Source organism: Podarcis vaucheri (assembly GCF_965113315.1).
Source record: "Podarcis vaucheri genome assembly, chromosome: 7".
NCBI lineage: Eukaryota > Metazoa > Chordata > Lepidosauria > Squamata > Lacertidae > Podarcis > Podarcis vaucheri.
The window spans coordinates 65,270,079-65,282,833 of NC_138765.1; the positions used below are offsets into that span (position 1 = coordinate 65,270,079).

The 12,755-nt window shown below is 41.8% G+C and overlaps 1 protein-coding gene across 4 annotated transcripts in view; it reads left to right on the forward strand.

Moving 5' to 3' along the window:
- The first annotated feature begins 2,730 nt into the window (after positions 1-2,730).
- Positions 2,731-12,755, forward strand: part of DPY19L3 (dpy-19 like C-mannosyltransferase 3) — a 41,640-nt gene continuing 31,615 nt past the window's right edge. The window contains exons 1-3 of one of the 4 annotated variants that reach the window (XM_082232919.1): positions 2,731-2,961; positions 5,606-5,748; positions 8,427-8,551. In XM_082232919.1, the coding sequence (XP_082089045.1) occupies positions 5,646-5,748; positions 8,427-8,551 (228 nt within the window). In that variant the 5' untranslated portion in view covers positions 2,731-2,961; positions 5,606-5,645. The other 3 variants (XM_082232918.1, XM_082232916.1, XM_082232917.1) reach the window with 3 other exon arrangements.

The following is a 12,755-nucleotide window of genomic DNA, read 5'->3' on the forward strand; positions in this document are numbered from 1 at the left end:
TATGTATTGAGACTCTTGAACACCAAAGCGCTATATAAACGCTGCTTTGTATCACCTGCATTCCTCCCAAGCCATATACTGACCATGGATGGTGATGCCTTTGAGGCTTAATTAAACCACCTGTTTGTGTTGCCTGCCTAGGACAACAAAGAGAGGGCAAGGGGCTTACTGAGTATGCTCTGTGTTCAATGAGCTGTGAGCCGTAAACTGAGAAAGGGATATGCTTCCTGTTTTTCTAGTGAGCCTAATTTAGCACTTTGCTTTCATGTATGATAGGCATGTAAAAGTTGACTATGAACTGAATTATAGTTGTCATGTTAGGGGATTCTTCAGCTAACTTTTTTTAATTCTCAATTACTACATGTGTCAGAGCTTTGCAATATCTGTAAAAACACATTACTATTGTCTATGCATACCTTACCACTTATTTGGGACTTTCTTGTGTAAGGCAGTCTCCTGAGACAAACTTGATTGGTCACAGAGAGTAAGAACACAAAGGGAGACGGATCTTCTGATCACCGTTTCCGTGTTCTATGCCACAAGCTCTCACAAATTGAACATTTGGCAGAAACATGTGATGCAATTCTGTTTAATCTGAAAAAAATTGAAAAAAGTATATCCTATCTTCAAGGTGGCTTATAATTTCAATTAAAATCACTACAAACAAAAACAAGCAGTTAAAAATCATCAAATATGGTTGAAGTGAATTACTATTAAAAAACAACAACTTGAGTGAATGGGACAAATTTGGCTTGGCATCCCAAAGCTATTCATGACAGAGCTGGTCTAATCTCCTTGGAGAGCAAATTCCAGAGCCAGGAAGCCTCTTTGAGATAATCCTCTGGTAGCCACCAACTTAATCCCTGAAGAAAAAGAGTATTAGAAAACCAGTAAGTAAAGAATATAAATAAATGCTAAAGCATATCTAGCAATAAAGTTCTGCACTATATTTGTGCGCCTAATTCTGCTCTAGTAGTCCCACAATACCGAGTCACAAAGGTTTGAATATTTTCATGAGGCATACTTGCCCAAGCAGAGTGTTAGATGCAAGGAACTTGCTAGATGGGTGTGGCTCATTTCCTTTAAGAACTGCCCTGCTGGATCAGACCAAAGACCTATCTCATACAACTCTTGGTTTTCATTCAATATTTTTGTTTTGCCAGGTTTTCCCAAACTGGTCCATTCAGGTGGCATGTGGTGTGTATGTGGCTTTGTGGTTGAAGATGGGAGACAGCACATCCATTGCCTTAAATGTTCATAGTGATACTTAATTTTTATTTTATTATTTTATTCCTTGCATTTCATTTTATTGTACTGAAATCTAAATTCTATAGAATCCAAATTGTTATACAATAAACCAGCAATATATAGGAATTAAAAGAAGCAATAAAAATAAAAGTAAAAATCCTAGCGTCTAGCACAGTGCATTACAGTTGCTACAAGAGGCAGAAACATTAAGTGCTACACAAAACCCTCAGCAGTTTTCAAGTGGTCCATGGCAGAAAAAGTTTGGGAACCACAGCCCTAGGAAATAAAATGGGGGCATGAAGAAAACAGCTGTTTGTCCTCCAGTATACTGCCTACTGGAGCCCTTGAGACAAATGGAGATGTGGGGGGATGGAAGGCCTTTAATATGTATTCATTTACTGCATTTATATTCCACATTTTTCTCCATAAAGCTCAAGGTGGCTTATATGGTTATCCCCCTCTTATTACTAGACCTCGGTGGTGGTGGTAGCTAAGGAGCTGGGCATCTAGGAACATAGTTTTAATTATTAAAAACTGTGTGGGGAATGCCAGTACATCCTAGTGGTCTAACATAAGGTTACCAGACATCCCCATTTACCGGGTACAGTCCCCGGATTTACAAATTGGTCCCCTGACAAAATCCATCTATTTAGTAGGAAGTTGAAAAGTGTCCCGGGATTCATTGAAAAAAATCTGGTAACCTTAGACTAACAGGATATGAGAATGATGGCACTGGAGACTGCATTGCATCAGCAAAGGATGAACTGATAGATTTAATCAAAGTGGGAAAGGCGTCCTCTGAAATGAAAGTTGCAGAAAAACAACCTGTTTATTCCTGCAGGCTTTTCTTTCCTTTTTTTAATACTGTTTTTATTTATTTCCATTGTACAGAAGATAAATTTTGAGAAAACAATTGTTGCAACAGTAAACAACAAGTAACTTGTCCTGATAAAATTACAGACTTTTATCATGTCATGTGTTAAAAGTTTCGTTTGGTTACTCTGAGCTGCATATAGGACTGAGCTGCAACCATTGGAAGTGTCTCCAAAATGATCCAGTGAAACCAGAAATTCCTTTAGCTTCCATCTTGGTGCAGAGCTGGCACATGTGGTGCCCTCCGGATGTTTTTAGGCTGAAACTCCCATCATCCCACTCTGAATTTCAGAAGAAGGGTCTCTTCCAGCCCTAACTGGAGATACCTTTGGGGATTGAACCTGGGATCTTATACATGCAAATCTCAACCACTGAGCTACAGCCCTTTAGGGGACCTAGTGTAGACTGAGTTTCCTGATGGGCAGCAGCTCTCCAGGGTTTCAGAAGGGGATCTGATCAAATCAAGGGGGGGGGGGTGAGTGTGTGTTCGTCACCTTGAGCTCCTCGGAGGACAATATGGGTTTTAAATACAAATCATGAGGGACAGAGGGGAGGAGGGGGCGTCGGGAAACCCCTCCCCCTAGAAACTCTCCCCCAAACCCCCATCTCCCCATTCGTGCCCACACACCTCCCCACCTCAAAGAGCCCCTCTCCTCCTCCCCTCCCCCGCCTCACAAGCGGGAGGCGCCTCGCTCCGCCATCGCCTCCCGCCTCCCGCCTCCCTTTCCCTCTCCCGCCTTCGTCCCTGAGGGAGGCTGAGGCGGCGGCGGCGGCTCCATTCCTCCCTCCGTGACACACCGGGACCGTCACCGCATGCCTGCCCGCCCCCCCCCCGAGTAGGTAAGGGGCTTCGGGTGGGGATGGGGGAAAGGGGTCCCCTCAGGGCTGGCGGGGACACGCTTGGACCCGGAGCGCGAGGCCAAAAAAATAAAAAAGGCCGAGGCCGTGCTGGCGGCTGAGGGGACGAGGAGGAGGAGGCCTAGGCCGCCCCGCAACGCCCCCTCCCCCAGCCCCTCGTGGGTGCCTCGCCTGGCCCACCCAGCGCACCCTGCGGAGGCTTCTCCCTCCTTCCCCGCTTCTCCGCCTTTCTCCGAAGGACGCCGTTTCTTGGCACAAATCTCAGCCCCTCCCAAGGCGGGGGGACGGGAGAGAAGAGGAACGACGCCTATATATACATTGTTCTAATTCTGTCTGTGTTTAATTGTGTTTTTAAAACGGTTTTCCTCCTTCTCTCCCCCGCCGCCGCCCCGCCTCTATGCTTTGAGCTCTTTCTGTTTTATCTGCAAGCCGCCTGGAGCCCCTGCCAATTGGGGGGGGGGGGAGAGAGAGACTGGTATCGAAATAAATAGGAACAGGAGATGGAGGCTCCCCAGACAGACAAAACAGACACGTGTGCCTGTTTTTATGGAGGGTTTGGGTTCGGGAAAAATAATGCACTGCCGACACTTTTCAGCATGCCACCTGTCTGTTTGTGCATGGCGATATTGGTTTGCAAGGGGGGGTGGGTGGGTATGGGGTCCCACCACCCCAGCTCAGGGGAGAAGCATCTACTTGGCATACTGAAAGGCCCAGGTTCAGTTCCTCCCCAGAATCCTGGAGAGATGCTGCCAGCCAGGGTAGATAGCACTGAAGCAGATGGGTCATTGATCTTGCTCTGTATAAGACAGCTTCTGAGGTTCCTAAGGTCCCAGGTTCAACCTGTGGCATCTCCAGGTAAGCCTGGGAGAGATACGCTGCGTGAAACCCCCGGAGAGCCGCTGCTAGTCAGTGTAGACCGCACAGAGGTAGATGGTGCATTGGTATGACTCTGCATAAAGCGGTTTTCTATGTTCCTATACAATGGTATCTCGGGTTACATACTTAATTCGTTCCAGAGGCCTATTCTTAACCCGAAACTGTTCTTAACCTGAGGCGCACTTTCACTAATGGGGCCTCCTGCTACCGCTGCGCCGTTGGTGCACAATTTCCTTTCTCATCCTGGGGTACTAGTTCCGGGTTAGTGGAGTTTGTAACCCGAAGCGTTTGTAACCCAAATTGTTTGTAACCTGAGGTACCACTGTATGTCTTTGGGGTCAATGGAAGAGCATTTGCTTCTCATGCAGGTCACATTGAGTTCAACAGGACTTGTTCCCGTACATGCGTGTATAATTCATGTAATGAATTTTGGAGTTGACCCATTTTTTTGAAAATTCGATAATAGCCGTATTTCCACACACTCCTTTCCCCACGGCTTGGTCTGGTGGTCATGTTTATTTGATCATCTAGGCTAACAAACCCACATTTATTCATTGTGTGTGTGTTTCCTTTCTGGCAAAACTAGAAAAGATATTTTGCCTTACCCTGAGTCATAATGTTGGTCCATCTAGTTCAGTATTGTGTACACTGACTGGCAGTGGCTCTCCAGGATTTCAGACAAGAGTCTCTCTTGTTTGTACCTGGAGATACCACAAATTGAACCAGGGATCTTCTGCATGCTCCAGCACTGGTCCACCCCACAACTCAATGGGATTTACTCCCAGGTAAGCATCTATAGCAGGGCTGATGAACCTTTGCCTCTCCACGATGAACCTTCGCCTTTTTGGATTACAGCTCCCATCAGCCTTGACTATTAAAATGCTGGCTGTGGTTGATTGGAGATGTAGTTCAGCATCATCTGGAGGGCCAAATGTTTCCTGCCCCTGATGACTAGGACTGTAGCTTTGTTGTGTCAAATGAAGTAGGCTCCAGTCCATTAAAGTTTCTGCCACAATAAATCTGTGGTGCCCTGCATACTATTTTTACTTTGGAGAGATGGAACATATATCTCCTTATATCAAGTTTTTATTCCACTAATATCCGCTCTCTCTCCATGGAGCTCAGGGTAGCAAACGTGGTTCTTCTACTTCAACAGTCTGGCGGCCCAACAACAACCCTGTAAGTTAAATTAGGCTGAGAGAAAATGGCGGACCCAAGTTCAGTCTGAGGGGAGATGGGACTCCTTGTGCTCATCTGATTTACATTGGAGCTGCTCACATGGAAGTCGCAAACTGTACCACTTGCATTTTCATGAGCTTAAAAAATGCCTTAAAAATATTTCTATCTGCTACAGAAACAGGCACATCAGGAGCCCCCTAAAATATTAGGAAATTTGCAAGCATTCATACTTTTGAATGATACTCTTAAACTATTCCAATGGGGAATAAATTAAATGAGCTATGTTTTACTCTGTGTCCTTTGCACTGTTATCTGCGAGTTATCTCAAATGGTTCTGTGCATTTGATAATAAAATATTTATTTTGCTAATTTATTTTTGACAAGTTGAAACAATATGATTATTTATTCTTGGATATTTTGCAAAAATAGCAAGACGGTAATTTAAGTGATGATTTCCTGCTATCTGTGAAATATATAGCCATATATTTTTGCATACATTTTAAGGGTGTTAGTAATGATAGAGTGTTAAATGTTTAATTCCTTCCATATTACTTTATGTATGTATATTTAGGAACCAGCACAAAGTATAATGTGTGACTATTACTGACATCATGACAGCTGTTAGACAGAGAAAGGGAATAAAAGCCACAGAAGTTCCAGAAGAGAGTGTATTCCACGAGAAGAACTGGAAACTTAATGGGAAAACTCTAGCTGGTAGGTCACGGTTATCCTTGTGCAATGTACTTAAGCTGTAACTGCATGTGTAAGTAGAAAGAAAAATGGGGAAACCCAGAATGGTTATTATTCCAATTGAATTACATGGCTGAGTTTAGCCATTGTTAGGATTCACCCAAATTCATTCTCTACTGGCATTTAAAGCTATCTTTGACTTCATGTATTTCCAGGATGCAGTTATATTTAGGGAGCTATGTTTTGATTTCTTACTTTTTGCCTACAAAATATTTCATGCAAATATTTTTTTATTTGCAAATAAAGTTCAAATAGCTTATCACAAACCCTAACTAGTTAGCACATAAAATAAAATTTCTACTCAGTAGACCACTAGAAATTAATGGTTCTCTGTTGGGTACGTTCATTAATCTGCTAATAAGTCAGTCACAGTTCTAGTATTTTTAGTTCCACTGAGTTTGATGGGTTTTCTAGAGTTTGGTATTGTGCTGCCCATATATCAAAACTAGAGAAGGTTGGTCTTTGTTTCAAATAACATGATTAATTGGGAAATCTGAGAAGAGGAATTGATTTGAAACCAATATAGTCTACATGGAGGAATAACTCTAAATGTAGTTATGGGCTGTATTTTCCCTTGGCATCACATTGTCTGTGGTTTTGCTGCTTTGTTGTCAGCAGGTAAATCACCTGTAATCGTGCAGCATTATCGGGGACTGCTTTGATAAGTGCACATTTAGAGAAGAAGGCACAATTTAGATAACCAAAGCTTTAAAGTTAAAACAAGATTTTGGTGTGATTAATAAAGTCACCCTGCTCGTAATTTATTAGAAGGCATGCCACAAAGGATATTTCAAATAATTTCAGAATGAGAGGTGATGGTTATCAAGACTATTTTGAGCTTATAAGCTTTTTACTGAACTCTATTATCGAGGAAGGGGCATAACACAAAGCAGATCAGAGCTTTCATAATGAGTACAAGAGCAATTAACTGTTCTTTGCAGAAGGGTAGCAAGCTTGAGAGAAAATAGTTAGCTCTGCCCCTTTCAGTGTTCCTGTCCTTCAGATTAACATCACTTAAAAGGGAATTACTTCGATCTAGAGAACCTGTGAATGGAAGGGAAATAGCTCCACTGCTCCACAAATGCTTTCTGAAGAGTTAGAATTGTAGAGTTGAAAGGGTCCAACCCCCTGCAATGCAGATTCTCCCCCCCCCCCAACTTGGGACTGTAACCCACAACCCTGAGAGTAAGAGTCTCATGCTCTACCGACTGCAACAGTAAACTATTTTGGACCTTAAGCAGCCCTCTATGTTGTGACTGGAACCGGGGGCAAAGTCCACTGCATGTGTATCTCATCGCAGATTCCCAATAAGGCCCAGGAGCAAAATACTTTAGTGCCAATACCCCACTGTGTCCTCAGTTGGCTTTGCCTGCCTGGAGTGTGTGTGTGGAATTCCCAACATGTGTGTGGCTGGAATGCAGCCTACTTTTCAAATGCAATGGATGTGGCTTTTTTACACTAGCCCCATCCAGGTTGCCTGTGAGGGAATATGGCCCTCCGAAAAATATTGGCCACTCATTACAGAAGAAATATGCATATGCCCTAGATTTAAAGTGGAAGAGAAGGATAGAAAAAATGGCATAGATAGCTGCTTCTATATTTCCAGCAGAGGCCAGTAGTAACCGTCTGCACTTACTTCCCATTATGAAGGAGATATCAAAGTATGGTGTTTTCTCTGTCTATCTACTTAGAAGATTTCAGGATTGTATGACTTAGCATCCCCACTTCATTCCCTTTCACCCCCATCCACAACCAGAGCCTTTTCTCAATTCACCCACAGATGTTTTGTCTCAACTGTCTTATTTCAGTTGTAATTTCCCACAAATAGTCCCCCCCCTTACTCTACCTGTTTAAATTATTAAATAAAAAAATAACTTTTTCCTCCCTGCTGTTTTCTTTCACTTTCCACCTCCATTCTGAATTAGAACTGCAATATTTTCTGCCATAGCAACATAACCGGCTGTTGTCCATTTGAGCTACCATGAAAAACTAGTGTAATCTTGATTAACATAGCAGATTCACCCTGTACAACACTAAGGTTGTTCTGAGTAGAAAGAATAGAATTAACATGACTCCACCTAGGTTTGCTAATTTCAGTGGGATTTACTCATTGAGTAAAAGGATTGAATATAGAACAACCCTTGGTTCTTTTTAACAGCATTATAATAGATAGGTTCAATACATTTCTGCCTGCATAAGAGTTTGCACAAGTGAGAAGAGCATTTTGGGATTTAGCTCACTTGTCTCACACAGTGCCCTAGCACAATGCCTTCTTTGTGCAAAATACCCCCTTTTTCTGCATCTTTTGATACAACGCTTTTAAGAACCAGCTGGGTCAATTTAGTGCATTTTAGTGTAGATTTTGTTGTTTTATATTTTTTTGTGTACCATCTTGGGTGGATGTTTCTTTTGAAAGATAGGGTATAAATCAAATGAATACATTTTACATGTATTTTCCAGTGCCAGAACAATCCAAGAGAAATCAGTTTTCCCTCAGTTTTCTTTTTGGAAATCTGTTCTCTGTTTATGATACATAAACCGTAGCCAACATCTGGAGTGGATACTACCATCCATTTCAAACATATTAGAGGCGCTGTTTTTGTTTTTTAAAGATAAATATTTATTAGAACTATCTTCTGCAGGTGGAAAATTGTGGAAGAAACTTTCACTCATCGTTGGTGGAATCATTGGCATAACTCTGGGAATCTTCACTTCTGTTTATGTTGCTACACTACATGAAAATGATCTGTGGTTCTCCAACATCAAGGTAACAGAATGACTCTGACTGCATGATTGGTTTCCTAAGGAATTGTTCACATTGTGGCTTTTCAGACTTTTTCCTGCCGAGCTATTCACAACTACCATAGCATTACCTTTTTCTACATTGTTGATAATTTTACTCTCTCCCACATCAACCACTGTTCTTAACAGGTGTGTCTTGAGGACATACTGAGGTAGTAGAAAGCAGATAACAAGCTGAAAGTAGCAGCTATGTTGATGTGTTTTTTATTTGTTTATAATAACGCATCCTGGATTGCTCAGACTGAATGGTGAACTGTATATACACTGTTCTTTTTAATTGGATCTTACATTATTGAGGGAGGAAGGTTAAAGCTTTAATTTCCCTTCAGAAAAGGGCCACTTCAGAAGTTTTTATTTTTCGTGGGTTCCCACGAAATACCACCAGTAAAACAGAAACTGGAATGGACTAATTCACTATACCATATATTTAAATTGTGCCACCCTGTTAGATGTGACTTGGGCTTAAGCAAGGTTCTTAAGCAAGTTTCCAGTAGATTTTCCATTCTGACTATGGCAGGTTAGTATCATATACTGCAGTAGCAGAATTCATCATGTGGTACATTAAAGTAGTTTCATCTAATGATGTCATATTAATAGCACCTATTTTATCTTTGACTCTATTAGGAAAAACTCAATTGCAATTTATTGTCAGCCCCTGCAAAATAAATCAGGGCTGGATGTGATAGAAAATCTGCCAAGAGAAGAATGAAAATTTCAGTCAATAACATGGTGCTATCAACACAGATTTAACACAGAGAAAATAAATGATTTATACAGGATAGAGGGTTTATTAGGAACACACCTTTTGCTTTTTCTGGGTCTTGCAAGACTATAACATCTAAATATGAATTTCTTTGAGTCTTGGGCAAAAAAATATGTGTGCAATTCATTTAGGTCCTGTTCCCAAAGTCCTGGATAGGAAACTGAGGCACAGAAGTAATGATTTAGTATAGTCAGGCTGAGAGTTGAACCCAATTTCCCATGCCATGATTCAGCTTTCCAGCAATAGAATTCATTATTTCTATTCCAGCAAAGTCTAATTTCAGTACATGGCTAGCTCTTGTATATAAATCCGTTGCTTTCTTCATTCATCAAAGCTGAATAAACACTCCAATCAGAGCAAATGGGCTTGAGGTTAACCAGCCAAGAGTTCTGTGTGTATTAACTGTGTTTGTTGATGGCATGCTGTGCAACCTTGGTCACGTTAATGCAGTTATCTGTATTGAGCTTTCACTTTTATGCTTAAGAAGATTTGCTACGTAATTAATTGGATTTTATTTTTAAAAGCAATATTCTTTTATTTCTTTTTCTGGTGCAGTTTTGGTTTTTATTAAGCAAGGAAACAAAGAAAGCTGAAATACATTCTTGAGTGTATTACATTGGGTTCTTTTGAAAGACAGTATCAAGCTTTGTTTGATCTAGTTCCCAAACTCTTCACTGATGTGGGACCCCAGAGGCATTTTGTTGCAGCACAGGATTCAGTTGTTAGCCTTGTTCTCTGATTGGAAACCCATTGCCTTTCCAAGATTCTCTCATGTGCCTGAATTCTAGACAGTCACCCATAAGGCTTTGGGGCTCCAAAGATCACTGAAAAACCAGAACCTTTTATAGATGTGAATGTGTTGAACATAAATAGAATATTAATTTTGGAAGTATATTTTTACATGACTCTGTTCAAAATACCTTGCAACTGATCATCCTTATCTTCCACATAGAACCAAAGAATTGTAGAATTGGAAGGGACCCAAAGGGTCATCTGGTCCAACCCCTGCAATGCAGGAATCACATATTTGTGCTGATGTGAGATTGAGTTGTGTTTATAGAGGGAGAAGAGTGCACAATAATGGGAGATGTTTAGCTCCTTGCCAGTTCTTCGGCCTTTTGAAAAAGGTGAATCCCTAGTTGGAGTATATTGTAAAAGAATAAAAATATATAAGGGACAAGAGCCCCTCATATTATCATGACAAGGTCTATACAAAGCTTTTGTGTAGCAACAAAGCATTAAAGGTAAAGGGACCCCTGACCATTAGGTCCAGTCGTGACCGACTCTGGGGTTGCGGCGCTCATCTCGCTTTATTGGCCGAGGGAGCCGGTGTACAGCTTTCGGGTCATGTGGCCAGCATGACTAAGCCGCTTCTGGCAAACCAGAGCAGTGCACGGAAATGCCGTTTACCTTACCGCCATAGCGGTACCTATTTATCTACTTGCACTTTGACATGCTTTCGAACTGCTAGGTTGGCAGGAGCAGGGACCGAGCAACAGGAGCTCACCCTGTTGCAGGGATTCGAACCACCGACCTTCCGATCAGCAAGTCCTAGGCTCTGTGGTTTAACCCACAGCGCCACCCGCATCCCCTAACAAAGCATTAGAAACAACTAAAATCCCCGACGGCAATGAAAGTGAGACCACTGCAGAAGGGGAAGAAAAGAGAGGAGAGAAAACGTTGGGTGAAATATTTTAAGTCCACTTTTTGAAGATTTCAACTGCCTCCCCTCCACAAGGTTCATATGTCTGCCCTGCCATGTAGCAGCATGATGGTGGCAGTGGGAGATGAAGGCAGGAACTGGTGTCTGAATAATGCAGCAAAATGTTTTAAAGTGTTGATCCTAGTATGGAAGTGGGCATCAGTCCTTCAGTCCAGACAGTAAAATGTCTTGGACTTCTCCTACTTAAGAACTACCCACCCTGAGGGTAGAAGAGAAAAGTCAAAAGAGCCTTTTGGAGGGGCTGGATGGAGGGACCATATACTCCCCCCTCCTCTGCTGGTCTGCTCCACTTCACCAGAGTGCCTGTATATGCTGCTTTTGCAGCTATGCCTTGAAACCTCCCCCCTCTTACACATAGTCCTGCAGCATTCAAGTTTAGGCTTGGTTGCAAACCTTGCTGCACCCCCAGCTCCCAACTCTCCAGTACAGTGTGGGAAGGGGAAGTTTAACCACCCACCCCACTCTACACACACACACACACACACTCAAACCATGGTTAGTGGCTATCTCCTCCATCCTACCCCCACTACCACTATTTTCCTGACCCTGAGAGCTAGTTTAGGGGTAAAAGGTAGGTTAAGCACACATAACATATTTTCACAGACCCACAAATTGTTTCAGTCATACTCCTGAAAGAAGTATTTCGTAAGATCCCCCCCCCCCCCCGTTTCTACAAATTTTTCTATTTCTGACCCTGGAATGCAGGGTATTTACTGTTTTCCTCCTCAGGCTTTCAGATTGCCACCAATTTTATTTCATACAGATAAGTTCTGTTTCTCAGGCTTTGCTGAGATAGAAACATATGCATGAGGGAACATCGGGGGCTGGTTTGTGCATGTAGCTTCTTTACTTGATGAGTGCAGTAGCAATCGACATAATTCATGTGCAAAACATCCATCACACAGACATAACACCACAGATAGAATATTCTTATTGATAAAAGGGATTGGCTTGTCACCACCATAGATAATAAAATATTCAGTAGGCATTTTGTAGTTTACCTCCTTTTCTTCCGTAATTCCTAAAGGGAATAATAATAATGGAGCAGGGCATGACTGCAAATATTTCTGTACTTGCAGCTGATCAGATATCTCTATAATAATGCAGAATTCACTTTTAATTGCTATATAAGCATCAGGAGTTTCGGCAAAGCACCATGGGGTTCATAGAGTCAAGACTTCATAAAAACAAATTACATATATATAGAATGTGTATAGTAGTATTATCTAAATATTAGCCTTGAAATTTCAGCCCATAGCTCTTGCCACTTTTATTGACATTTGAGACTCTAGGAAAAGTATGAATCGCTCTAAAATTGGAAATGTGTTGTGAATGAGGAAAGCAGATGTTATCTTCGTATGAAACAGATGTAAAGCAGTAGTGTTTACCTCGTAAAGTATGGCATTTGGTTGAATACAGCTGGTGCCAGGCTTAAAGATTAATCACGTTTGATACAGTCTTGCTAATTAGATCCCTTTCAGTGCCCAGCCCTCCAGAATCAATTCCAAAATGTTTCAGAGCTTTCAAGTTTTAATACTTTCTGTAGTTGTGGGACTGCCATAGGAACTTGAGTCATATTACTCTGTCATTGTGAACTGATTAAACAGAGGTTGCAACATTCAGTATTTCAGGTAATTTAGTGAACACCCACTGTTATCCACATCTTTCAGCACACCACATAGC